The sequence below is a fragment of the Neopsephotus bourkii genome, unplaced genomic scaffold, assembly GCF_033783945.1.
Source record: "Neopsephotus bourkii isolate Nb327-2 ecotype Australia unplaced genomic scaffold, CSIRO-AGI_Nbou_v1 NB_855, whole genome shotgun sequence".
Classification (NCBI taxonomy): Eukaryota; Metazoa; Chordata; class Aves; order Psittaciformes; family Psittacidae; genus Neopsephotus; species Neopsephotus bourkii.
Window position 1 is genome coordinate 2569042 of NW_026901351.1, and position 27390 is coordinate 2596431.

At 37.5% G+C, this 27390-nt stretch overlaps 1 protein-coding gene across 15 annotated transcripts in view; it reads left to right on the top strand.

Annotated features, from left to right (window-relative positions):
• Positions 1-27390, top strand: part of DGKB (diacylglycerol kinase beta) — a 476877-nt gene that overhangs the window by 175434 nt on the left and 274053 nt on the right. For 11 of the 15 annotated variants that reach the window (XM_061356469.1, XM_061356463.1, XM_061356472.1 and 8 more), the window contains 2 exons: positions 8055-8131; positions 12730-12750. The exons of 1 other annotated variant lie outside the window; for it this stretch is intronic. In XM_061356469.1, coding sequence (XP_061212453.1) covers positions 8055-8131; positions 12730-12750 — 98 coding nt within the window. The remainder of the gene's footprint in view (positions 1-8054; positions 8132-12729; positions 12751-27390) is intronic. 3 more of the 15 variants (XM_061356471.1, XM_061356475.1, XM_061356477.1) reach the window with 1 other exon arrangement.

The following is a 27390-nucleotide window of genomic DNA, read 5'->3' on the forward strand; positions in this document are numbered from 1 at the left end:
TGTGGAGTCTCATCCAAAACTAATCAGGCAGCAGAGAATTTTGGGCATGCCAAAACAGCAGTATACAATAACAGTAGTAACAACAAGTGCTTGATGGAGTTCTTGATATTTTGGATTGTTACTAAATACTGAAAATCTTCTGACAAGAGTTGTCAAGACTTGTTTCCCTGAGTCCTGGGGAGAGCAGGCTCTAGCGAACACTTTCAGCAGTTCTTCTCTACTCTACTCCTCTACTACAATAAGCCTGTGATCACAAAGAGCAGAAGTTCCAGAATCAAATTTAGAAAAGACAAAGGAAAACCATTTTATTACTATTAAAGAATCTCATTAAGTGCAGGAACCTTCATTGTCTGTAGTTCAAGATTTTAAAGCCTTTGCTCCCAAGACAGAAAATGATTCCAAAAGTGCAGATTATGTTTTCAAATAACATTTCTTTGAAATAGTAAGCACATCTTGAAGTGGAAGAGATATGTGTTCTAATGGATCAAAATCCTGTAAGACAAAACTAAATTTGAGTTGGATTTTTAGTTTTAAAATTAATCCCTTGACTCATCATTTATGTTGTATGTTAAGAAAATTGCCACAGGTAAAATTCAGAAGTGTTGCCTCCAATGTTGAGATCTAAAATTAATATCTGAAATACAGTTTCAGTCCATAGGGTCTTAAGAACTGTCCCTTTATAAACCTGTAAAACTTTGTAAGAGGAAGAGTAAAACTAATGTGAAACTTTGGAATAAACATATAAGCAACCATTATAAAGATATAATATTTGCAAGAAACACTATAAAGCAAAATTGGTGGAGGGGGAAATAACCATTAAATTTTACTGCTTCAAGAAGAGTGTAAAACCATTTCTAAAACCTTGCTGCATGGAAGAATGGAAGAACCAGATGTAGCTTTGAAATTATGTCTTGCAATGAGTAAATAGAAGGAAGAAATTTTTTACTGTGAGAGTGGTGAGGCACTGGAACAGGCTGCCCAAGGAACTTGTGAAGGCTTTTCTCTGGACGTATTCAAGGCCAGGCTGGATGGGTCTTTGAGCAGCCTGGTCTAGTGGGAAGTGTCCCTGCCTGTGACAGGGTGGTTGTGACTAGATGATCTTAAGGTGCTTTCCGACACTAACCATTCTGTGATTCTATGAAACATGGGTTTTCAAGCAGCCTGTTCATAAGGAAATGGGGTAGAAGAGAAGACAAACAAAGAACAAAACCCTACGAGCAACAGCCCCTAACTGTTCCAGACAACTTATATCACCCAAGTTGCTTCTTCCCCCAAGGTCTTCAAAATAAAGACATACATGCTTTATGTTAATATACCCTATACAATAATTTTTCAAGCCATAATTAAAGTTTAGGTTAAATAGGTAATGAGTTCAAAGAATACATATTAAAACCCATAAAGAATAATTTTGGGGAAGTAGAAACAAATGGACTACTGTATTTTTTTGTTGCTGTTTTTAATGTAAGATTCAAGACCAGTACAAATACTCTCAATTTATAAAGCTATTTTCCTGTTTCCACTTAAAATCAGAAATAACATCTGCTAAATTTCAAATCAGACTGATCCAATTTTTCACCGTTAGAAAGCTAGTGCTTACAGTTAGTGTTTGGGGTGAAATATGTTGTCAATAACATTACTTCCTTAATTTAATAAAGAATGGTTTCATCATCATTCTGACTGGAAAGGTTACGAGTTGGCAGCCTTTATCAGATCCTGTGACCAGCTATAAATAAGCAGGAAATGAGAAAAGGGAAAGAAGGAGCTGCAAAGTTACTCGCTGAAGGTTTTGCATTACTTCTCAAGCTTAAGCGGGGTGATGGGATCTGAGGGCTGGAGAGGTCTCCTGAGGTGTCTCCTGCTTCCCTGTCTCAAGGCAGTGGGTTTCTTCAAGTACAGCATATTGACTATGTGCACAAATACTGCATGTTGAAGCTGAGTAGTAGAATGACTTGCAATGATTTTCTCACTTTATGAAATTGTTCTCAGAGAAGCCCTCTGAAGATTTTTCAAACTCTTTGGGCCTTAATTTTCTGTATGTTCAAAAGAAGCTAAGTTAGCTGTAGTAATTTTTAAATTTAAGATTTGATTACTTATTTTACCTTTCAAAATGTTTTGAAGTACACACAGGAATTATCTGTAGTTCCTCTCAAGTCCTGGAGTATGTTTTTGTCCTTCCCTTATTTCTTCCTTTCAAAGCTTATCCCACTGGCAGATGAAAATTAAGCCTCCCCTTTACTCCTCCCAAGAACCCTGTTTTCTGCAATATACATTTGTTTGAACATACAAAGTAGGGAGTTGGCGTTTGGTGGACATTTTTTAGTAATGTGAACTAAGGAAGTGGCACATGCAGTCAGTATTGCTTGTTTCCTCAAAGAAGTCCTTGATTGTGTAAGTATCGTTCATTAAGTATCAATGGGAAGAATGGATCAATTTTCCTCCTTGTGATGCTGGGCAGCAGGGAGGATGGGTGGAAGAGACAGCTTCTGCTTTGGGTGTCAGGAGGAAGTTGTCCTCTGCAACAGGAGCTATGGTTCTTGCTTCCCTCACCTGCTGCTTCTTCCACCTCCTGCATTCCCTGTTGCAGAGGTCGCTCACCACCGTATTTATTACCATCCAATTCTGCTTGCATTTCTAAGCTTTTTCTAAATTGTTTATCAGATAATTCAGTGGGAATGTGGTTTGCTGGAAGGTGTAGTCACTCAAATTCTCCAGTTCAGGGAGTGTTACCAAACCATAGCTAGCAACTAGTGAAGGTAAGACTACTTTAGACCAGTGGACAGTGATTGCCTTCCCAGCCTGGCCACTCTTTTTTGAAGGCTGCAATGGGTTTTATATTATAAATACAGAAAACCAAAATTGAGTGTTTATCTCACTTAAGGTCTTAAATGCTTGCTTCTTTTATAAATTCACATCAAAAGATCACTTACAAGTCACAAATCAAAGCTCAGTCTTGACCTGTGTTAAAAGAGCTTTGCCAGGGACCCTGCAGCCATGTGTGTAGGAAATACAGGACATGTAAGCCACTGCCTTCTGGTTCAGTGTCAGCCATCAGGTGTCTCTTCCCAATTCAGACACACTGCAAGACTGAGTCATACTAGAAAAAGCGTATTTTTACTGGAGCAACCTTTTTATTGTTGGAAGTCAAAGAGTTTTTACCTTTCTGTGCTGTATACAGATGTGTTGCCAGGTTTGGCCATTTTAACATACTGGTATTTATGGACCAGTAAAACTTTAGATAAGCAAAGCTATAGCTTGAGCAAAAGCATTATCCAGTTCTCTGAATAAAATAAACTATGTAACCCCCCCCCAACAAAAAAGCTATATGCATAAATTTATATATGCACACACGTTTTTGTACGAATGCATCCACAAAACAAAAAAGTCCACAGAAGAATAAGAACCTGTATAAAAATTGTGATGTCAACTGAGTGCTGGATTTTCCCCAATTGGCTTATCCAGCAAGCAGGGTTTTTGAGTTTGAGCTAGGCTTTGTTGGCATGGAGAAAATTGAATATTGAAGGTTGCACCTTTTCCTTTTTTTTTTTTCTCAGTTATAAGAAGATGAATAAAAAATACCTCTGTGGCTTCTACATAAATTCTGAACTTCATCATGAGGGGATTTTGGATGCCTGTGGTATTTTTCATATTGTATGAAGTTTACAAAAGGAATGGAAAGATAGAAAGTGGTTACTACTTTGCTTTTTATTGTATGTATTAAAATTAGTTACAGTCCAGTAAGTGTGGAGGCTGTGATGAAATTCTGTTGAGATTGAAAAACATATCTGGATTTATAAGGGAATTACTCTTAATCCAGTCATTGTTTTCTAGTGCTTATTTCCCTTCAAATTGTAAAAACTTTTACGTATACAATATGTTTTTGTGTTTTTTTTTTCTTTCCCTTTTCCTTTTCAAGGATTTTTTTTTTTTTTGCAGGGAGGATGGGGAGAAAATGTAGACAAAGTATGTGATCTGTGCAAGCTTTCCTTCTGTTTTGTGTTTTCTGATTATGGGAGAATGGTATACCAAATTCCAGTCTCAGCTGAGTGCTCAGTCTTACTCATCTAAAGTTGAGTCATTTTAAAAAGTGAATCATAATTTTTAATGTGGGCTAAATCTTAAATGGTTTTGAACTTAGTATGTAAATTTGTCATCAGTTATAAAATGTATCTTTGTTAGGACTGAAAGACAGTTAAGAAAAAATCAGACACTTTGACACTTCTACTGTTACATGCGTAGGTTTCTTGTTTCTATTGTCATTCTTTTAATTGGTTTGCCTTTATTCTGAAACAGTACATTAGCCCAGGTCTCATCTATAAATCTATTGCTTTGGAGTCTTTATGTTAAAATAAAATTTCTGCAGCTTTGTGTGGAATCCAGCTACTTTTCCCCCCCTGTACTAGTAATAGCTTTTCAGATAGCAGTCTTCCACACCATGCCTGGCCTGTTCTGCCCCAGACTCACTGGAGCCTTAGGTGGGAAGCCATGTCTCACCTCATCCAAGGGAAGCTCTGATTCCTGGTCCCCTTTTTCCACTCTCCTGACTAGATGACTGCTGCAGCATGCTATGCAAATTGCAACAGATGGGTTTAAGGATAAGAGTTTGAATCCATTCAAAGGTGAGACTTGAAGGTCTTCTGTATTGTGAGTGAAGGCCCAAAGCATGGACATTCACTGGGCTAGTGGGTAAAAATGAAGTTGTGAGAACAACAAAAAAAATAGGGCTGTTACTTAAAACAAGCTTTATATTTAAAGCTACATGAAATTCATACTATGCCAGCTATAGCTTTGCAGGTAAGATGGGATTTAAGCTCTGCAGTAACAGGCTACGTGCTATATCTAGACGTATTTAGGAAGTGCCTCTCTCGAGGAGAACTTGGAATACAGAGGCTTAAAGGAGGAATTTGTCCTTAATTTAAGAAATCACTAAGACTAATCCAGTGAATTTGTATTTTAGCATGAGTGGTGCTTATGAATTTGAGACTGCTCACAGAGGTAAATTGCTGAGTTATGCAGAACATGTACTTGTAGGTAAGTGAGAACACAGGTTCTGGTTTGGTGCTTATGTTTGCACCACCGTTTTCAAGTTAGTATGTAGATGATTGGATCAGAGTAAACTGTAATGAAATGTGTGGCACTGTTGGTATTTCCTAGTTAAAAAGCTTAGGGAAAGAAAAGCTAGAAAAACTTCTGAGTGACTTCTGTATATATTTTCTGGAATTTTTGGTCTGTTTTTGACAGAAAGCATGTACTTGACTTTTTTAAAGAAGAATTGAGAAAATGTCAGTGGAGTTTCTAATTTTTGTGGGCATAGACCTTTCCAAGGCAATACCACTTGTATTTCTAATCTCAAAATAAGAATGAAACTTGAAAATTATCCTATTCTTTGTATTTCTTTAAGCCAGCTTCTTAAAGATAGAACATGTTCCTAACACTAGTTTGCCTACTAGAGGCTGAGGAAGATTTATGGGTTCTGAGGAGTGTTAGCACTGTTGAAGAATATGCATGCAGAAGATAGTCAGTTGGCGTTTAACTTAAAATATTGTTCTGTAATTCTGAGCAGTTTAAAGATCTTTATGTTAGTTTGGATACTGTCAAAGAAACTAAAAAAAATGATTGAATGACTGTGAACAAAAGACTGAAAAATGGTTCTGTCTTGGCTGTGAAATGTATGTCGTGGTGCTTGTAATAAATACAGCTCCTGTCCAGAATGTGAAAATCTCTTGAAGAGTTTTGCTGGGACAACTGAAGCAGAATTTACATCCACAGACCCTTTTTTTCTTGACAGTTATTTCAAGAATGGAATTAATTATGTTTTTTTTAGATATGACTGCTTTAAGCTCATGCAGAAAAAAGGAGAACAGTCGTATTGTTGCTGGAATAGAGAATATTTTACTTCATAATGATACTTGGTTAAGAAGAGTATGAATAAAATAAAGCAAAGAATTTATATTTAATAAGTAACAAAAGACAGTCTAGTTATGGTTGCATAGGCATAATACTTATTTAAAGATAAATAGATTTTAACTGGCAAATCATGAAAGAAGGATGGCCATTATTCGGAGAAGAACCTCAAGACACTGTTTGAAATTGCTACAGAGCGGGCTATTTCTATTCTGTTTATGTATTTATTTACTGTGGATGACAGAAGTGTGTGAGGAGACCTTGCTGTCTTTCTGTTTGATGTGTGTCTAACCTCTTTCCTCCGAAGTGTAGAAAAACCCAGTTTTAGTATGAGATGAGTCACTTCTGTCATACATCTGCTCACCTCACACTGCTGCTTTAGTACTTCTTGACTTCATTATCAGAAGGTACAATAAGTTTTGTATACAACCCTGCATATGGCTACTGAAAAACATATTGAAATAATAGAGACGGAAGTGAAGAAATTTTGTCACTTATAAATTTGCATTCTTGTCCTCATCAATAAATATCTAACCCATCATCTTCTGTTTACAGTGCTTAATAAATTTTATTTCTTGCCTTTTTTAATTAATGCTTTTTACACTCGAAGTTGTAATTATTTGCTGTATTTCAAATGTCTACAATATGACTATAGATGACTTTATCAAGTAAATATATGTTGTGAGTGCCCATGAGACCAGCTAAACTCCATTACTTACAGTTGTCAATAACATTGACATGTGATTAATGAAAATGGACTGTTTATTGAGGCCACACATAGTCTTGGCTGTTTCCATTTAAGAAATTTTCATAAAATGACAAGCATTGGCAAAGGCATTCTTATTACATTCTAAACTGTGTGAGAGGGTAGGGGGGAAACAACTCCTCCAGCACGTCTTAAAATAGAATTTTACTGGTGTTTATAGCTGCTGTTACGAGCTGTTACAAAGCTATTCTTGAAATCCCTTGCTGATAAATGCTAAAAATATTTTTTTTTTGTAAACATACTTCAGGTTTGAGATGCTGAATTTCTTTTACTTGTAAGAACTATTACAGTGCTATATTTTGTTGACACACTTAAAAAAAAGTCTAGGTCCTAATGTTTGTAATTTAAAGGGTTTAACTAATGGCTCATGTGATAGTCCTGTTCTTGGTGTACTCCTTGCTTCTCTCCTTTCCTTCTAGGTTTTGTTGTACAAATAAATGTGCAGCCATGAATTTTACTTGCTTTCTTTTGTAATGCATCTGTTACTCATTACTAGTTTACAGTTCACTTCTGTGTTTTATCCATTATGCACATTTGAGCAGTATGCACTCAACTACTGCATTTTAAAGGAAACATTGAATTACAATTATTTTTGTTGTATTGCTGAGATATTTAAGCTTGAAAAATGTTTATGTGCATGATGTATTCTAAGCAAATCTGTGTTTAAGAGTTGTATGTAGTGGCGTATGTAGTGGCTACTTATTGAAATAATTGTTTTGTTATTCTGCAGGTAGACAATTAAAAACAAACTGGAAAGGTTACATCTATGTGCTTCTGAACTACAGGGATTTTGCACAATTCTGTTAGACAAAAGTTGTCCTAAAATTACTGTAGCTGACAGTGGTTAGAATATCTTAAAAGTCTGCAAAAATTGAGGTGTTTATAGCAACATTTGTTTTCTCTGACGTGATTGAAGAAAAAATTATTTTTTTTTTCTCCAATTTTCTGTTTTATCTTGGTATTGTGTGGCTTCTCTGACACGTTCTCTACTTACTGGCAGCTGTGCCAGAGATGATTCAGTAGCACTGTTGGGAATGACTGTGTTCCATAGATGACTTGTGTTTCAAGGAGAAGAAAACTGACTTGAAATAGTCCTTGCAAACAGCTCTTTCAGATATATGCTAATTAACAATAGTTAAGGGTTGGGTCAAAGACTGTTTGCTTCTGAGCATTTTGTGTTTACTTGCTGATTTTTATATTACTTAATGAGAGGGGATAGTATGTTATCATTTTCTTTGTGCCCACAGCTCTCATACAGCTAGAGAAAATTACTAATATTCATTGAGAAAAGCTATTAACAATTTGGCTCTTGTTTTTTTAATTACAGTTTATATTTTGTAAATTAGTTTTCTCTATTTTCATTTTTTCTCTCTTATTCTTCATCCAGATTCCACCAAGAAAATTAAGGATGTCTTGGAAGAATTCCACGGCAGTGGTGTGTTAGCAAAATATAATCCTGAAGGGGTAATTCTTCTTCTTCTTTATTCAGTGGTCAGAAATGGTGGGGAGAAATATTTACAAATGTTGTAGCAAATCTAACCATTTGAAATAGAAAAATGTTTATAAATTAGATGTTTGGGTATTTGAAACTGTTTGGAAAATAAAAAAATGTGAATATTTCGAAGAACTAGTTTATAAATATCACATTAGACATACCTGCTTAGTAATTTACATAAAACCACGTTATCTTTTCTAAGATTTAAGCAGACTGTCATGGTTTAGGCCCAGCTGGCAACTAAGCGTCTCACAGTTGCTCACTCACTCCTCCCTGGTGGGAAGGAGGAGAGAATCAGAAAAGTAAAATTGAGAAAACTCGTGGATTGAGATAAAGTGGGTTTAAGAGGTAAAGCAAGAGCTGTGTGTTCAAGGAAAGAAAACCAAAGAATTCCTTCACCAGTTCCCATTGGCAGGCAGGTGTTTGGCCATCTTGGGAGAACAGAAATCACAGAGATCTTAACTCCCAAGACAAATAAGTCTTCCCAAGACAAGTATGGTGACTTGGGAAGACAAATGCCATCACCCCAAACATTCCCCCATTCTTTCTTCTTCCCCTAGTTTATATGCTGAGTATGATATCATATGATACAGAATATCCCTTAGGTCATTTGGAGTCAGCTGTCACAGTTGTGTCCCCTCCCAACATCTCCTACACCCCAGCCTGTGGGGCTGAGAAAAGGCCTTGACTTTATGTAAGCACTTCTCAGTAATAATGAAAACGCCCCTGTATTACCTGTTTTCAGTACTAATCCAAAACATAGCCTCATACTGCCTACCATGAAGAAAATGATCAGAACCAAAACCATCACAGAGACAGAAAAAAATGAAACTCTCTTGGTTAGGTTAACACACTTCCCAATTCTTTTCAAATATCCAGAATGTTAAACATAATTTTGAAAGTTAGAAAAGTAATACCTATTCAGTTAAGTTTTCTTTTAAAATTTTATTTCTCATGCTTTGTTTCTGGTAGTGGGATCCCCATTATTAAAGGAGAATTTTTTTCTAACAATATGAAGAATTCAGCTGGAAAAAAAAGTGTGTGTGTGTGCATGTTTATTGTCTCTACAGATTCACTACTAGACAAAGTATTCTGGTTTGGCTGGTAGAAAAAGAGTTATTTTCTTTTGTTATCCCCAATTGCAATTTGCATCTGCTTAGCACATCCTAATAGTGTGATTCAAAGTTTAGCTAAATAAAAACCTATTTCTGTAATGTTTCTAATAGTAGTGTTTCTGACTGTCTTATGTTTAGGGTAGAAAAATGAAAATTGCTTCATCTTACATTTCAGGATGTAAAAGACAAATTATTGTCAAGTAAAGTAGTTATAACTCATTAAGTATTGAAACAGTATTTGTCACTTGGAACTTTGCAAAGCAGAATGTTTGTATAGTCAGTTTCTGAAGAAAATATTCCATAATTAAGTAAAATATAAATTGATCTTGTAAATGATTGTATGAAATCTCCATTATTATAGTTAAATAGATTCGTAGGTTATAAAAGGATGGGAATGATATGACCAGCTAATTTATTCTCAAATGTAACATTGGTTGTAGGACCTGAATTTTTGTTAGAATGTAGACCCACTTTTGTTTTATTTTGTTGGGGGTTTTTGTTTGCTTTGGGGGGGGGGGTTTGTTTGTTTGTTTTGGTGGGGTTTTTTTTTTAGAAAGTGTGAACTGTTGATTTGCAAATTCAGTACTTGCTCTTTTTTTTTTCCAATTTTGCAGTTTTCTTTGTGCTTTTAGATTCTGATAGAATAGTCTTAATTTATTATTCAGTTTTTTCTTGAAATTCTTATTTTCAGTTATCATACGTTTTCAGATTTGTGAAGTGTAAACTTTTAAAGTACAAAATAATATATGGGTATTTAAATAACATGTTGCTATGTAGGTAATACATTGTCAAATTTGTGTATAAACAAATCAGTACTTGAAGTTCTGAGATTAGTCTCTTTCAGCAAAGTTGTTCTTCCAGTTTGCGGGTATGTGGAGGTTGAATCATGGCAAAAAGTGGTCAGTATGGGCACCTGGGATAACTGCTCTAACTGAAAGCAGGTGAATTGGCAGAATTTGTGTCAAGCTGGAGTTAATAAACACAGTGGGTTTATTGTAAAGTCAGTTTAGCAGGTAAAGCAAAAGCTGTGTGTACAAGGAAAGCAAACAAAGAATTCATTCAACAGTTCCCACTGGCAAGCAGGTGGCACAGCTTAGTCTGTGACACTTTGTTTTCTGGTGTTCTTCAGTTTACAGCTAGTTGTAGAATCCTACCAATGTATCAAAATATGCAGGGATTATAGAGCAGAAGAGCACCTAAGCCAGTGAATAGGATGGGAGGATGGAAGGGCAACCTGTGATGGCTTCAGTGTCTCCAGCAGGGATCAAAGGACTCATTATTACTTGGTCAGCATTGGACCTAGGCTGACCCTGATAGCTTCTGTACTTTGCTGCTTAGCACGTAGACTTCAGGGAGTGCAGCATAAGGAAAACACAGCTAGCAGTGAAGCTACCTTGGATCTATTAGAATTTATTAGCTCAAGTTTTATGCTATCAGCTACTGAACTGGAAGCAAAATGACTGAAATTTCATCTGGAGTTGAATGAATATACCAAGTCGGAACTGCCTTTGCACAGGTATGTCTATATGTTTCACATAGATTCAACCTGCCATGTGGATAATCTCCTTAGAAATGATTTGCAAGTTGATTGTATCTGGTTGGATGAGGACTTCATGAGTTGGATGTACTATTTAATTAATTAATTGTTATCTCTAAACGGGATGACAAAAATTGACTGATTTCAGCTGAATCAGACATAATGCAGCTTTTTACTTCCACATACTGGAGGCAGCAGTTCCGTTTTGTTGTGTTTTGTAAAGGATACCATCGTGTTTCTATTTTAGCTCTTCGTTTCCTAGTTCCCTATGTCATAAGCACTCAAATTTTCTAACGAAAAGTGGTGCCAGTTTTTTACCAATAAACATGGGGCATAAAGCTGTGGCAGATTTAGCAGACCGACAAATTTATGCACTTCAAAAAAAGCATTAAGAACTTCCTGTTTCAAGCGTCTCCCTGCTTAAAGGGTTCAGGAATTTATTCCACTCTGTTGCTTCTGTGTTGCAGTTTTTTGTCACAAGCTGATGTAATGGGATGGAAATAGCAAAAGAAAAGCTATTGGTATTTGAAACTTGTTACATGAAGTCATCTGGTTTGTTTTTCCATTATTTTATATCTTGTTGAGTGAGTGGTTTTTGGGCTTAGTGAAATGATGTATCTGATTATCAGAAGGTCATCCAGTATAGGGAGTTTGTTTACTGAGCTTTTACTCTCTGCTTTCAATGAGAGGGAGATGACTAAAACTCCTACAGATGCTACTGAAGCTTTGCTCTGCCACCTTTTCTAAGTCAGTGTCAAATATGCAATTAAGAATAGATTTTATACCTGATATAAGACACATAGGTAGGTTAAGATCTGCCTCGTGGAGGGCTGTGATTACCAGATGATGGAAAAAATATTTAATTAATTAATTTTGGCTGTTTCATTTTGAAAGGAGCAGTGAATAGGCTAGCAAGAATTAGGAGCGCAGATAGAAATAAAGTCTGTACCTAAATGGGTAGTAAGTACACACCATTGTGTGCTTGTAGTCCTAGCGTTGTCATCCTCTGTGGGGTTTCTTGTTTACTTGCTTCCGTAGTTACCATCTAGGGCTCTTAAGCTTAATCAGTGCATGAAGAGTGACATGAAAGGTGGGTGGAGGGATCTCAACCAGTAAGGCTGCAGCATGGAGCAGGGCAGTGCTCCAGTTCAGATGTGGATAAAAAGAATAAATCTGCATGCGCAGAAAGATCAGGCCAGGTTATGGCAATGACTGCGTGACACAAGGTGCATTCCATGGCTGGATCTGCCCAGACAAGTGAAGCCCCCTTGGCAGAATGTTTACAGTCAGGTTGAAATCATTTGCCTACTCCGAAGTTGCTAATTTTTTCCCCTTAGATTATGGAGGCGTTAATCTGCTCCCCCTCCCTGGCTTCCAGCTCAATGGGGTGACTACCCAGAGAACAGTCTTACTGTTAAAGACTGAGGCAAATAAGGTGTTAAGTACTTCAGCCTTTTTCCTCATCCTTTGTCACTGTGTTTTCATCCAGTGAAGGAAGGAAATTCTCCTTAGCCCTCCTTTTGTTGTTAATGTATTTATGAAATTACCATTACCATTCATTTCTATTTAAGTTATTTAATAACTACTCTTGACAGCAGACAATTTTTGTTATTTTTTTAAAGTACACAGGGAAAGACAAACATTGTATTTACTTTTTTCCCCTTTGGTTATCTGTCATTGTATGGTTAAAAATAAATTGCTTGCACTCTCTAATCAAAACTAGAATGCTGATAGAACCATTTTCTGGGCATATGCACTAATGCAAGAAAATGGCATATTCTATCTAATGTCTTAAACCTGTTCATTTACATCACTAACCTTTCAACAAAAATCGTTCTATTCTAAAAACAGAGCTGAAGTGTTATGACACTGCACTAATGTATGTATGTTCTTTCCTTCCTTGCATGCATTACAGAAACAAGATATACTTAATCAAGTAAGTAATCTTAATTTGATTTTTTTTTTCTTTTTGCTATGCATAGGAGCAGTATCTTTTATTTTGTAGGCTTTTATTGAGAAATCACTTATTAATGCTGCATGTGGCTATTCTGTCGGAAAATAGACAAATATTTAAAGCTTAGAGCAAAGTGCATTCTTTTCTGCTGGCAGACTTTTTCACTAGGTGAATTTAATTTTGTCATTCACAGTACATAATAGTGCTAACATTAATTGAGAGGAACATGAAAAATTCAGAGCAAGTAATTAACTTGTTCCATACTTGTCACATAAATTTCTGCTTACTAGTGAGATCTCATAATGGTTTGTATTATTCTGAAATGACAATAACAAATCTCAGAAAAAAGTACTGTTTCTAAAACTATATAATGCCATTTATATTTACCAGGCTTAAAATCGAAGATTTAATAGTTTGAATAAGGCTTGTACTGTGCTTAAATTGTGACTTTACCATAATTGCAAGAGAAATGGTTAAATAGCTGATTGTCATCCCAAGATTCTACTCCTGAGAAGCTTCAGCAGCCTAGAACCAGATATTAAAATATAATGAAAAATAAAAGAAGTTGCGAAAGAAGGAGTAATCAAATGAACTAGTTTTTAAATGACCTAGTTATTCTTTCTTTTTTAGCACAGAGGTATTAAAAAGCCCCTGCTCTGCTGTGCTGGAACATGAGAACCATGAAAAAGTTTAGAAACTGAAAGGATTAGTTTTTTTGGAACCCCTCCTCTCTGGGGTCAGAGGCCAGTTGAGCTTTTGGAGGTGTGTTACTGAGAGCAGTACTCCTTGTTCACAAAAGGGCTCAGTTTTCTTTAGATGACCGACATTAGTTTTTTAGTAAGCTAACAGAGTGACTGCCTTGGGTCCTGGAAGAGAAGTTATTCAGGTTAAAGCAGCGTGTCTAGGACCACTAATCCCATTAGTTCTTTTTTATAATAACCTGGTCAAAAGAAGTAGATGGATGCTAATAAAATCAACTCACTAAACCAAGTCTGGGAATTTTTGCTAAAAAAAGGAGAAAAATATGAATGTTATACTGGAAAAGCTTGATGATATTATGGACTGTAGTAAAAGGAAATAGAATGAAGATGCACTAGGGCAGAGCATAGTGTGGTGTACCCTGGAACTTGTGACATTGACAGATAACTTGCTGTGTACAGTAGCTGATCACAAGATGACTGCAAAGCATCACTGTGGTTTGGTTTTGAAGAAGCAAAATACGTTACTGGGACACTGTAGTAGTATTCCTGTGGCCATGATGATCTGGGAACAAGACAGGACTTTTAAGAAAAAGTTGGGTCTTAGGACCATTGTCATAAGTGGAAAACTTGTTAGAATTTCAAGCACACAGAAATATAGAGTGAAAGAAGGATTTTTGTGCTGTTTCCCTCTCCTGCATTCTTTGATTTTATAGAAGATACTGATTTACTGTAAAGACCTTGCCTTTTATGTAAAGTGAAGAGGAGGGCCACGAGAATGGTCAGGGGACTGGAGCACCTCCCATATGAAGACAGGCTGAGAAAGCTGGGGCTGTTCAGCCTGGAGAAGACTGCGTGGAGACCTCATAGCAGCCTTCCAGTATCTGAAGGGGGCCTGTAGGGATGCTAGGGAGGGCCTATTCATTAGGGACTGTAGTGATAGGACAAGGGGTAATGGGTTAAAACTTAAACAGGGGAAGTTTAGATTGGATGTAAGGAGGAAATTCTTTCTTGTGAGGGTGGTGAGGCACTGGAGCAGGTTGCCCAGGGAGGTTGTGAATGCTCCATCCCTGGCAGTGTTCAAGGCCAGGCTGCATGAGGCCTTGGGTGATATAGTTTAGAGCAAGGTGTCCCTGCCCGTGGCAGGGGGGTTGGAACTTGATGATCTTAAGGTACTTTCCAACCCTAACTATTCTATGATTCTGTGATTCCTACTGCAGGTAGGAAGCTGTAATTTTCTATGAAGAGGTGCTGAAGAAACCATACATTTCTGCTTTTGACCAAATGATTGACCAAAGTGAACTCAAATTTGAACTAATTTACAGAAGGGTTAGTAGGATGTGAAGAAATATAGCTTATCTATTATGTAGGAGAAGCCAGTGCCCAACATATAAGAAACTTACAGCTAATAAAGGATGTTGTGTCTTTCTAGCTACAAAAGAGAAAATTTGTGTAGCTTGTGCGTATCACCGTCAGAAAACTCTACCCTTCAGACACTGGGCACTCTGTTTTTCTGGATTTCTGGGCAGATTTTTCTAGGGAAACAGCTTCCAGGATACCTAGAGAGTTGGGAAGCCTGCCAGGCAGAGATGCTGGCAGTCTGACTTGTGAGCCTGCTTTCTGTGGAAAGTGTTGAGGGCACCGAGGTGTAAAATGTTTCAGATAGTCATTTTCTGCTGCAGAAGTGTTCAGTTTTGAATACTTTTTAATCATCTTTAGTGGTACCTCTGTCTCTTTTCCTCAGTCCGTGCTAACATCTCTTCATCCTTTATATCTTCCTTTCTTTTTGATATTTCCCCTCTCTGACTTAAGATCCCATTTTTAACATTTTTTTCTCTTTCCTTTTTTTTTTTTTTTTTTTTGCATTGCACTTTTTGTCTTGGTACACACTCTGGTGAGATCTGTTGTTATCTCAACCCTTCGTGCCCCATGTTAGACACCAAAAAGAACTGTTGTGGTTTAAGCCCAGCCGGCAACCCAGAACCATGCAGCTGCTCACTCACTCCCCCCCCACCATTTCTCCCCCCGCTCCCGGAGGGAAGGGGAGGAGAATCAAAAGAATGTAACTCCTATGGGTTGAGATAAGAACAGCCCAGTCACTAAGGTATAACACAAATCACTACTCCTACCACGAATAATAATAATGATAAGGGAAATAAAAAGGGAAGAGAATACAACCGCTTACCACCCGCCGACTGATACCCAGGCCAACCTGAGCAGTGATCTAGCCCTTCTGGGTAGCTACCCCCAGTTTATATAGTGGGCATGACATGCTGTGGTATGGAATACCTCTTTGGTTAGTTTGGGTCAGGTGTCCTGTCTCTGCTTCCTCCCGGCTTCCCCTCCTCCCTGGCAGAACATGAGGCTTGGGAAGTCCTTGGTCACAGTAAACATTACTGAGCAACAGCAAAAAGCATTGGTGTTATCAGCACTGTTCCCAGGCTGAAAGTCAAAACCACAGCACTGCACTGGCTACTAAGAAGGAGAAAAATGACTGCTACTGCTGAACCCAGGACACTTATGTTGAAGATTTACGAGCCTCATACTGTTTTCATTTACATGTTACCTGCCTAATTCTCATAGTTTGTTAAATGGCTAACTCAAGGATGACTTTACAGTTCTGATGTACATTAACTAGCATTTCAAAGTATTTAAAAAAAAAGAGAGTGTTTGTGGGCTTCTTTTTTTTTTTAATTAATTAATTTATTTATTTATTAGGGTACCGCCATCAGTATTTAGCTGGGTAGAGAATTTTAAGCTGTCGTGATATTCAGGCCAAAGGGATTATTCTGTGCCAAAGAATATGATGCTTAAAGCTACAACATTTCCAAAGGGAAAAAAAATAAAATAAATGAGGGTCACACTAGGGTCTGTTTTATTTTTAACATATTTTATTTGAAGAGTGACAGACTACTCTGACAACATTTCAGTTCCTCTAACAGGATGAAAACAGTATAAATATGGTACCAGTTATGGCACTGAGTTATAAAGTGTGAAAAATGCTAACCTCATATTTTCATGGTAATTTGAAATCGGCTACCTTGTTCTTAAAGTGAAATAACACAGAAAAAAAAATCCTTCAGAAAGGGTACATTTAGTTTATTTATTGATTGTTATATTGCCTTTAATGAATATTAAGCTATCTGTTCTTCAGTCTATACAGTATGTAATAATTTAAGGATATTTCTTTTAACATTAATCAGTAATAAAAGATCTTTCTAAATGTATGTGCCTCAGCACTCTTTCTTTTTAAAAAACCCCACCTTTATATGTCAGTATAGCATGTTTATTAAATTTATGTATTTATGTGTGTAGTACTAATTGATATACAAACTTAAACACACATATGACCATGTACTAAAGAAAACCTGTTAGTAAAGTTTGTTTTTTCTTACACAGATGTAAGACTAGGATGACATTGCTGTCGTTGGTGAATACATTCCAGATTTATTTTAGTAATTAGCATCAATTTATTTTAATAACATGAGAACGTAGTACAAGGTTATGCTTAAAAATCTAGTTAGTGCATAAAAATGGAGTCTTCTCATTTCCATTTTGGGTGTTTTTGAAGAGATATGTTAGTTGAGGGAAAATTTTGTCAGTTATGTATCTCTAATATTGACAGTATCAAAATATTTGTCCATGTGGGGTATTTGGTAGGAGCAGCCTGTGACAGCATGTGATTTTATTGTTTTGGTTTTATTTCCTGTAGACTTTTGTCTGAGTAGATGAGAATTTACATTCTGCTTTAGCTAAAAATTAATTTTATTTTGTTACCAGAACTTTCAAATTAATGATTTATCTAAAAAAATCTAATAAAAAAAATTATCTAAAAAAATATTAAATCAAATGCTAAGATCAGAAAATGCCTTTCAGTTTAAATCAGACTTAACCCTGATGCACAAAGGTTTTCTCCATGATGAATTCCAAATTTAATTAGAATTTCTGCTTTATGAAGATTAGAAATACATTTTAAATGCCAGAAAATCTATACATTCTCATATAAATCATGTTTTCTAACTTATTAACCCTCTCTATGTGGTATCTGATTTTTTGACACACCACATTCCCCTGTATCTTGGCAAAAGGTTTTTAAATGTTGCCAGTCAATGAATCTTAAAACCAGGGACTTTTACTGGGGATGCTTTACCATTGCTTTTCACAGCTAATTATGTAATTGTCAGTAATACAGTATCATTAATGTATGTGATCGTTGACATGTGTGAATCAAGGCCCTGTAACATCTACTTCTTTTTCAAAAGCTCTTTTTTCAGATATTGGGTCAATATAAATTGCTTAAAAAAATTTGTTGATTAAGTGGACCTACAAACAAAAATAACCCACAGCTATTATTGTCAGTAGATTAAAGCTAAATATCCTCTACATTTGTGACACCATTTGGGTATCCAGCAGCATAATTTAAAAAGTAATTAATTGAAAATTACATTTCAATATAATTACCTTTCCATTATCTCTGAAACATTCTTTGTAATAAGTGAAAACCATTTCATGGAACTCTGTTGAAATTGAATGATTTCTCCCTCCCACCTTTTTTTTCCAGGATGACAAAAACAGTGGCTTATGTTGAAATATTTTATACAAATTTGAAAGATTAAAAAGACCAAAAGAATGTGTTATTTTTAAAGAATCTATGGGTGGAGATTAGTTCCAAACACTACATGTCTTGTTCCCATTTATGTGGCCAGTGTGGTGGGGAGGAATAAAAGGAGTCATTATTCTACCCCTCCCTGCCCCCTGCCTCACCCACAGTGAAAACTTTGTTTTTGTCTTTTCAAGAGACTATTAACGAAGTTGCTTTTTTGCATCTTGTGAAGAGAAAGAAAGTGGAGTTATACAGCTTCTCTTACTTCCTCTTGCATGTCTTCCAGCAGAACTGCTTACTGCATTTATATCAGCTAGGAAAATGTAGGAGACAGAACTCTTCTGTTGCAGTTTGGTGTTAGGGTAGATCGTGAATCAAATGCTGACAATTTTTTTTGACTAAATTAATTTTCTTTTCAAATGACTTAGTATGGTAGGAGTTAAAATATTGCATTGCATAATTAAAACCTCTGAATGATTTTCTTTATAATTAAAGATGCAGAGCTTGCTTTACGTGTATCCTGTTTTTTACTGAGAAACCATTTTTGTGTGTTCTCAGTGTTAGGGATATATTGAGTTGTGATGTCTGTACCATGGAGAGTTCTTTGTATGATTTATGCACTTACGTGTATGTTGGCACAGAACATACACATAAATGCATAAGCCTTCACAGTGTGCATACTTGGATTTTTCTTGATCTTTGATTTTTGTGTATTGTCAGTAAAGCAGAAGAACAATTATAAAATTTCACAGCTTAGCTGCAGTAGGAGAAAGGAAGAAGTCAAACACAGTATAGTGTTTCCTTTTTTTTCCGCTAGTTACTTGCTTCTTACCCCTTCCCCATTCGCTGCTTTTGATCTGTGAGATGGAGAAAAAAGGGATGAATTTCCACAGCTGGCTTGTCTTACCTAGAGTAAGGGTAATTTGTAGTTAGGGACACCACAGCCTGAAATACATGATTTAAGGAATATTAACTTTGGCTTACTGCAATAGGGGAGAAAGTTGAATTGATTTAGGGAATGCAGTAGCTGTATGAATGTTTCATATCTTGTAAGAATTAAGAGGCCAGTGAAGATTGCTGACAGTGTGTCAGACTGTTGGGTTATGGTTTCCTGTGTGTACTTGCTTATGATTCCTGTGGGTTGCATGCTCATGATTCGTCAGCTCCCACCAGTGCAGATTTTCACTGTAAAACTTACTGTGAGAAATTTTGTGACATCACTGATTTTCAGAAACTAGAAAGCAACACTGTTGTATACAACCAGTCAACCAAGATCAGTCCTATTCAGTCCTATTCTGTATGTAGTGGAGGATGAGCAGAACATGGTACATCTGCTCTAGACTGTGGAAGGACAGATATCGTTCTCTGCAAAGACACTAGAATTTATAGAAGTGATTCCGTGCTTTCGGTTAGGTAGTTGTTCTAAGGCAGATTTTACGACGTACTGACCTGGCAGTGCAGATGTAGTTCAGCCTTTCTTTCCAGCCTATGAGGTGTTAGAAGCCTGCTGTCTAGTCAAAATCAGGTATTTTAAGGCACTTCCATAGCATGTTACAGCCGTAATTGGATCAGAGACACGAGCAAGTCTTGTATCTTCTGTTGAGGATTGGTCTGTGTATATCTGGTACAAAATTAGAAGGCACCTGAAATTGTCTGTTATTTTACCAGGTATAGTCATAGCTGCTACTTGGAAACCAGTCCTTGAATTCTTGTATTTCCTGAGATTTAGAGACTCACCCTCTGTGAACTAGCGCTAAATTAGTCTAATGTACTTACCAGTGAGTGCTTGAGAAAAAACAGAACTCTTGTCATATTAATTAGAGATCTTTTTAAGCATATTAAGCATAGACTGCCCTCCATTTATTTCTCTTGGAGTCTCGCATATTCTGGGAATCTGCTGTTCAAAAGAAACTTACGTAGGCAAAGCCAGTCATCCAGAAGGGTTTTGCTTTAGGCCCTAAATATCCATCTGAAAAAGGATCTTGAAGCATGAGAAAGTTTCTGATCAGCAGGGAAACATTTGCACCAACTTTGCATGACATAAAGTAATATTGACATGAAGTCAACTTGCAGTAATATTTATGGCAGGAGAATAGTTTTGGGGAACAGCTGCCTCCACAAAGCAAAACAGATTATGGAGAAAATTTTCACTTCACATTGAACATTTTTTCCATTGAACAAAGCTTCATTCTGATCCCATTTGCTTGGCCAGTTATTGTTTCATAATATTTGTGTAAATCTGCACCTGCTCAAGTTTGACTACATTTCTCTGTGCAGTGAGCAAGTGCATGAAGGAATGGCTGGTACTCCAGAATTAACACATCTCCTTCACATAAGAAATCAGTGGTCTATCAAGAAAAGTTATTAATTTTAGAAGAATCTCATTGTATTTTATTATGCTTTCCCTTTGACAGAGAATTTGCTTTGACAAAGACTTTGCTGTAACCCCAGACTAAAAACTGGTTCTAACAAACATTTGGCAAGACCTGTGCAAACTCTTCAGCTGTGTTCCTCTTCTTTAGGTCTTTCATCCTTACATGCTCTATAAAAAGTGAATATTAAAGGACTGGCTCTTGCATGCTTCTGTAGAGAGAACAGAAATAAAGAAGTCCTCTTGACTGCTGCCAGAATGGGGGAAAAGAATTAAAGGAGCAGAGATGCAGTGGAGGCAGAAGTGCTAACAAGATTGGAAGGATTGATAGTCACTGGTATTTCCCCTTCTGCCTGCTTGGCTCATATGTTGCCTCCTCGCATACTCCAGTTTGTTCATAAATGGTATTATCCCTCTCTGTCCAGATTTCTAGTTTAAACAAAATAAGTGCTATATGGTATTACCTTTTGCAGCTTCAATTTTGTGTATCCATGCGGCTAGTGTTGCTTTAGTTTTATATTCTTATATTTTACATTGTCTGTAAAACATTGTAACTGAGTTCCTTGAGTAACATTTTGTCGTGGTTTAAACCCAGACAGACAGCTTGTTACCCACTCCCCCCCTTCTTGCCCTCCTCCTACTCCTGGGGGAACGGAGAGGAGAATCAAAAAGAAATGCAACTCCCATGGGTTGAGATAAGAACAGTTTAGTAACTAAGGTATAACACAAATCACTACTGCTACCACCAATAATAGTAATGATAAAGGAAATAACAAGGGAAGAGAATACAACACCCCATCACCAGGCAACCGATAACTTGCTCCCCCAAGCCCGACCAAGCACCGACCAATACCTCCTCCAACCCTGCAGTCCCTTCTAACCCCTTCCGGGTAACTCCCCGTTACCTCCTGGGCATGACGTGCTGTGGTATGGAGTACCTCTTTGGTCAGTTTGGGTCAGGTGTCCTGTCTCTGCTTCCTCCTGGCTTCCCCTCCTCCCTGGCAGAGCATGAGGCTGACAAAGTCCTTGGCCAAACCAAAACATCATTTTTATCAGCTCTGTTCCCAGCCCGAAAGTCAAAACACAGCACTGCACCAGCTACCAAGAAAGAGAAAAATGACTGCCACTGCTAAACCCAGTGGTTTATTGTCTTATTCCAAGAATAGCATTATAAGGATAATTCTTGGCCTAATTATTTTTGTTTTATCCTTGTTATTAAAAAGCTATTTGAGGGATGGAATTTTCTTCAAAGTAATAGGAGTTGGCAGAGCAAATCCTAGTTGTTTGCATTTGCAGCTTCCTTGTAAAGTGGAGGATGCCATAAGCTTCAGAAAAATATTCACAACACATTGGTTGGGTGTGGTTCTTTAACAAGACAAATTCAGCTGAAACTGAAGATGTTGGCCAGTCTATCTGTATTTGCTTAGTCAGACTCTGTAACAGGAATGGTCTCATAGTATCAGGAAATAAGACAGATTAGTCTGTCTTTTTTCACTGTCACAAAAACTGCTTCTGCTATTCTGAAACATAAGAAATTAATAGCAACTTATTTTCACTGATGGAACTTCTCATATGTAATCTGTTTAAGGCATTAATATTAAAAACAACCAACTGTTAAGTGCTGCTAAAATTTGATTCTAATGTTTTAGTCCCAAAAGCCCTGAATGGCATCTTGGAACAATTTAGAGTTGCTTTTTGCAGCTTTGTGTAGTAAGTAATACTGTATGTAGTAGTATTTTGCATAAATATTTATATGCATGCAATACATAAATGTGTTCTGTGTCTTTTAGCATAGGCTTGGATCCAGAATGGTTTACTTCCACTCTGAGTGAAGTTAGCACCCAACTCTGGTGTAGCAATTTTAAAAAAAGAAATAAAATTGTCTCTGCCATTTTCTATAAAATTCACCTGAGCACATTAAATTCTTCCATGTGTCCAGAAATACTACCTTAACAGCTGGAACATTTTGGTATCTGTTTTGATACCTCTCCCTAACTAGCCCGATCTTTTAAACCTGCTTATATCACCTCCTTGTTCAAAAGACTATTTCAGTAGTTTGTTCAGTAACATTTTGTAAGTAAATATTTAATCATTTTATCAAGATAGACAAACAGAAACCTCTTTTTCCTGTTAGTAAATCTTCCGCTCTTTTCTGATATTTGGATACTGTGTAGGAAAAGTGATATACGTTTGAATGTCCCCAGGCAAGCAAGGGAATTCAGCCAAAGTAACTCACTGGGGAAGTATATTTTTTTTTTCACCAAAGGGTGGGAAGATACGTCATTTTTTCTGTGCTTTCAGGAGGAGATATGGTTTCCATGGTCTCCATTGCACTTGGTGCACAGTCCTTTTTAAAAAAAAAAACACAAAACCAAAACTTTTCTTGTGACTGTGTATAGTGAGACCTGATAACACAGATTTACATGCTATTAATTCTATTAGATGTGAGGAAAATGATGAATCATTTCCAGTGAAGATTGTAGCATTTTTTCTTGGAAACATGTCTGTGGACGTCTTAGGAAGCTGAAGTAAAATACCTAAAGTGTTTATCAAGTATAAGTGCTTTATGGATTAGTAGCACTTCAGAGAGTCTTTCAAGATCCAGGTATCAATAAGGGCATCAGTATAATACTGACATCCAGTTTTTGGCATTTTCATTCTTTTCTGAATTGACCCATACTGTGCTCATTAAAATATAATCTTGCTTGGTTTTACAGCTATGAAGTAGAATACTTCAGTGTTGTAAAGTAAAAGTCTTGCATTGTCACTGTGTATTAATGGGCACAGTTAATAATCATAGAATCAAAATAGTTAGGGTTGGAGAGAACCTTAAGATCATCTAGTTCCAACCTCCCTGCCATGGGCAGGGACACCCCACACTAAACCATATCACCCAAGGCTCTGTCCAGCCTGGCCTTGAACACCACCAGGAATGGAGCATTCAAAACTTCCCTGGGCAGCCCATTCCAGTGCCTCACCACTCTCACAGTAAAGAACTTCTTCCTTATATCCAGTCTAAACTTCCCGTGTTCAAGTTTGAACCCATTACCTCTTGTCCTATCACTACATTCCCTGATAAATAGTCCATCCCCAGTATCCCTATATGCCCCCTTCAGATACTGGAAGGCTGCTATGAGGTCTCCACGCAGCCTTCTCTTCTCCAGGCTCAACAGACCCAACTTTCTCAGTCTGTCTTCATACGGGAGGTGCTCCAGTCCCCTGATCATTCTCGTGACCCTCCTCTGGACTTGTTCCAACAGTTCCATGTCCTTTTTATGTTGAGGACACCAGAACTGCACACAACACTCCAGGTGAGGTCTCACAAGAGCAGAGTAGAGGGGCAGGATCACCTCCTTCAACCTGCTGGTAATGCTCCTTTTGATGCAGCCCAGGATACGGTTGGGTTTCTGGGCTGTGAGGGCACACTGAAGCCAGCTCATGTTTGTTTTCTCATCAACCAACGCCCCCAAGTCCTTCTCTGCAGGGCTGCTCTGAATCTCTTCTCTGTACAGCCTGTAGCTGTGCCTGGGATTGCTCTGACCCATGTGTAGGACCTTGCACTTGGCATGGTTAAACTTCATGAGGTTGGCATCATTCCATCTCACAAGCGTGTCAGGGTCCCTCTGGATGGCATTCCTTCCCTCCAGCATATCAACCGAACCACACAGCTTGGTGTCATTGGCAAGCGTGCTGAGGGCGCACTCAATCCCAGTGTCCATGTCACCAACAAAGATGTTGAACAAGACTGACCCCAACACTGATCCCTGAGGGACACCACTCGTTACTGATCTACAATTGGACATTGAGCCATTGACCACAGCTCTTTGCGTGCAGCCATCCATCCAGTTCTTTATCCACTGAGTGGTCCACCTATCAAATTGATGTCTCTCCAATTTAGAGACAAGGATGTCTTATGGGGCAGTGTCTAACGCTTTGCACAAGTCCAGGTAGATGACATCAACTGCTCTACCCCTGTCTATTAGTTCTGTAGCACCATCATAGAAGGCCACCAGATTGGTCAGGCAGGATTTCCCCTTAGTGAAGCCATGCTGGCTGTCACCAAGCACCTTGTTGTTTTTCATGTGCCTTAGCATGCCTTCCAGGAGAATCTGCTTCAAGATTTTGTCCGGCACAGAGGTGAGACTGACTGGTCTGTAATTTCCTGAGTCATCCATTTTGCCTTTCTTGAAAATGGGGGTTATATTTCCCTTTTTGCAGTCGTCGGGCGCTTCACCTGACTGCCGTGATTTCTCAAATATGATGGACAGAGGCTTAGCAGCTTCATTTGGCAGCTCTTTCAGAACCCATGGATGGATTTCATCAGCTCCCTTGGACTTGTGCATGTTCAGGTTCTTAAGGTGGTCTGGAGCCAGATCCTCTCCTACAGTGGGCCTAGGTTCATCATTCTCACAGTCCCTGTGTCTGCCTTCCAAGACTTGGGTGGTGTGGTCAGCGCCTTTGCCAGTTAAGACTGAGGCAAAGAAGTCATTAAGAACCTCAGCCTTCTCCAGATCCAGCGTAACCAGCTCTCCTGATAGCTTCTGGAGAAGACACCTTAGGATGTCTTTCTCTGTAAATCTGTTGTGTTGCTTAGTTGGACGCAGTGGGGCAAATCCAGAACTGTCTTTCTGTACTCAGTCAATAATTTAGAACTTACTATACACTTGGTTTTCTTTTTCAGTTAACAGTATGGATCAGTTTGGGGATGATTGGAGAATAATAGTGCTTATGGATTAAATTCTTCTTGTTCCCAGCAGTTTAGTGCTGGGATTTATTTTGAGAATTTTGTGAATTGTTAATTAAATGTTAGAATTTTTCCCGACAATTTATCATGTAAAAAAAGATGCAAATTTTCCTGTGCCTTGAGTCATAGTGAGTCCAGTTTCAGGTTTGCTTTCAGAAAAGCTAGAAAATGTTCAGTGGTTGATAGATTTTATTCTCTGAAAATACTTAAAAATTTAAAACTGTGCAGCCTGGCTTCCGATTTCTGTCCCTTCTCCAAGATGGACGTACACCTAACTGCTTCTAAAAACAGTAATAAAATTATTTTAATGCAGATATTATAGTTTACATTAGCTGAAACTTGATTGTGTTCTAGAATGTGCACTTCTCTGGCCTTATATCAGAAGTTTTCATTACTGAATGAGGTTTTGTTGCCTAATAATATATAAGATTATAAAGATCTATAAAGTCTTATTTTGTCAAGTTTATTATCATAATGCTTAAGGAAAGGAGCTCCAGTAAACTTGGTGAATCAGTGGTTTAACATATAAAGAGAGGAATCCAGTGACATGTGATTAGTATAAAGCCATCTACCTTCCTGTGAACCTACAGGGAAGGCTTTTCATACCTTTTTTATTTGAATCAAAGCTAAACCAGCACAGATTGTCATTCTCTTCCTTTCCTCCCCGAAGATTTAGGCCAAATGATTTGAAAGTTCTTTCATGTTCCTCTGAATAACTATTGGCTGCTCCAGCTATGTCCTTATATATCTCCCTGTTACGTTAAAAATTTTCCTGAGATCCTTAAAGTTGTGATCATAATCTTCCTATGCTCTGATAGTGTTTTGGGAAATTGAATGAATTAATTCATGTGCTGGGTTAATTGTAGTCAGTTTGGTACATCCTCTCACTCTTTCATCCCCTCGCTTGGGAAACATCATGGAAAATGCCTTCTGAAATGCTAAATCCTTCTTTCTCAGGTTCATTTGAATTCAGCTGGGGCTTCTGGAAGCCAAGCAACTGTTGAAAATTAAGCAATTAGCCTTCATGCTTAAGAAAGCAACCCCCACCATTATGCCTTATATATTATTCTGATATGATTGATCTGAACTTTTTATTAATGCTTGCAAATTCATTAACAGAAATACTTTCAAACCATACCAAAATTTATTGAAGCTGTCATCTGAGAAGTTCTGATACAATAATGAGATTTTAAAAGAAAGTATTGTGGTTTACATATCAGAATGAGCTACATAAACTGGTACATGTTAGTATGGAAAATTAATGTCCTCTGCTTTCTTTATTTTTTTGTTCCTAAAACATTGTGTGTTTCCTAACTGGGGTTGGGGGAAAATGCTAGTAATTAGAGGAAGTATAGTTACATACTGAAGCATTTTCATATTTTAGAATGGTTCCATGAGGAAAAAACAAGATACTGTATAATTACACAATACAGAAATGCTCATGATATTGTGTGTTGTTCTCTCTTCTGTGAAAGTTATTTTAAATTAAGCTGAGCAAGTGTTTTGCATCTGTCATGGTTTAACCCCTGCCAGCAGCTAAGTACTATGCAGGTGCTTGCTCAACCCCCGAGTGGGATGTGGAGGAGAATTTGAAAAAGGTAAAACATGTGGTTTGAGATAAGAACAGTTTAATAATTGAAAAAAGTAAAATATAATAATATAATAATAATGATAGAATCATTTTAATAGGAAATAAAGCAAAAGAGAGGGCAATAAACCCCAAGAAGGAAAAGTGATGCACAGTTGCTCAGCACATGCTAACCAATGCTCAGCCTGTACCCAAGCAGTGATTGGCCCCTCTCAGCCAACTCCCCCCAGTTTATATACTGAACACGATGTGCTGTGGTATAGAATATCCCTTCGGCTAGTTTAGGTCAGATGTCTTGGCTGTGCTCCCTTCTGGGTTCTTGTGCACCTCCTCACTGGCAGAGCATGGGAAACTGAAAAGTCCCTGACTCTTAGGGTAAGCATTACTTAGCAACAAGTAAAACATCAGTGTGTTATCAACACTGTTCTCATACTAAAGCCAAAGCAGAGCACTGTACCAGCTACTAGGAAGAAAAGTAACTCTCTCCCTCTATCTAAAATTATCCCCTCTATCCCAGATGAAACCAGGACAGCATCTTTAAATGTTCTCTTCTAAATAAACTGTATACTAAAACTTCTGCTTGGTGGTAATACTCTCACACTTGTAAGTCTTCTACCG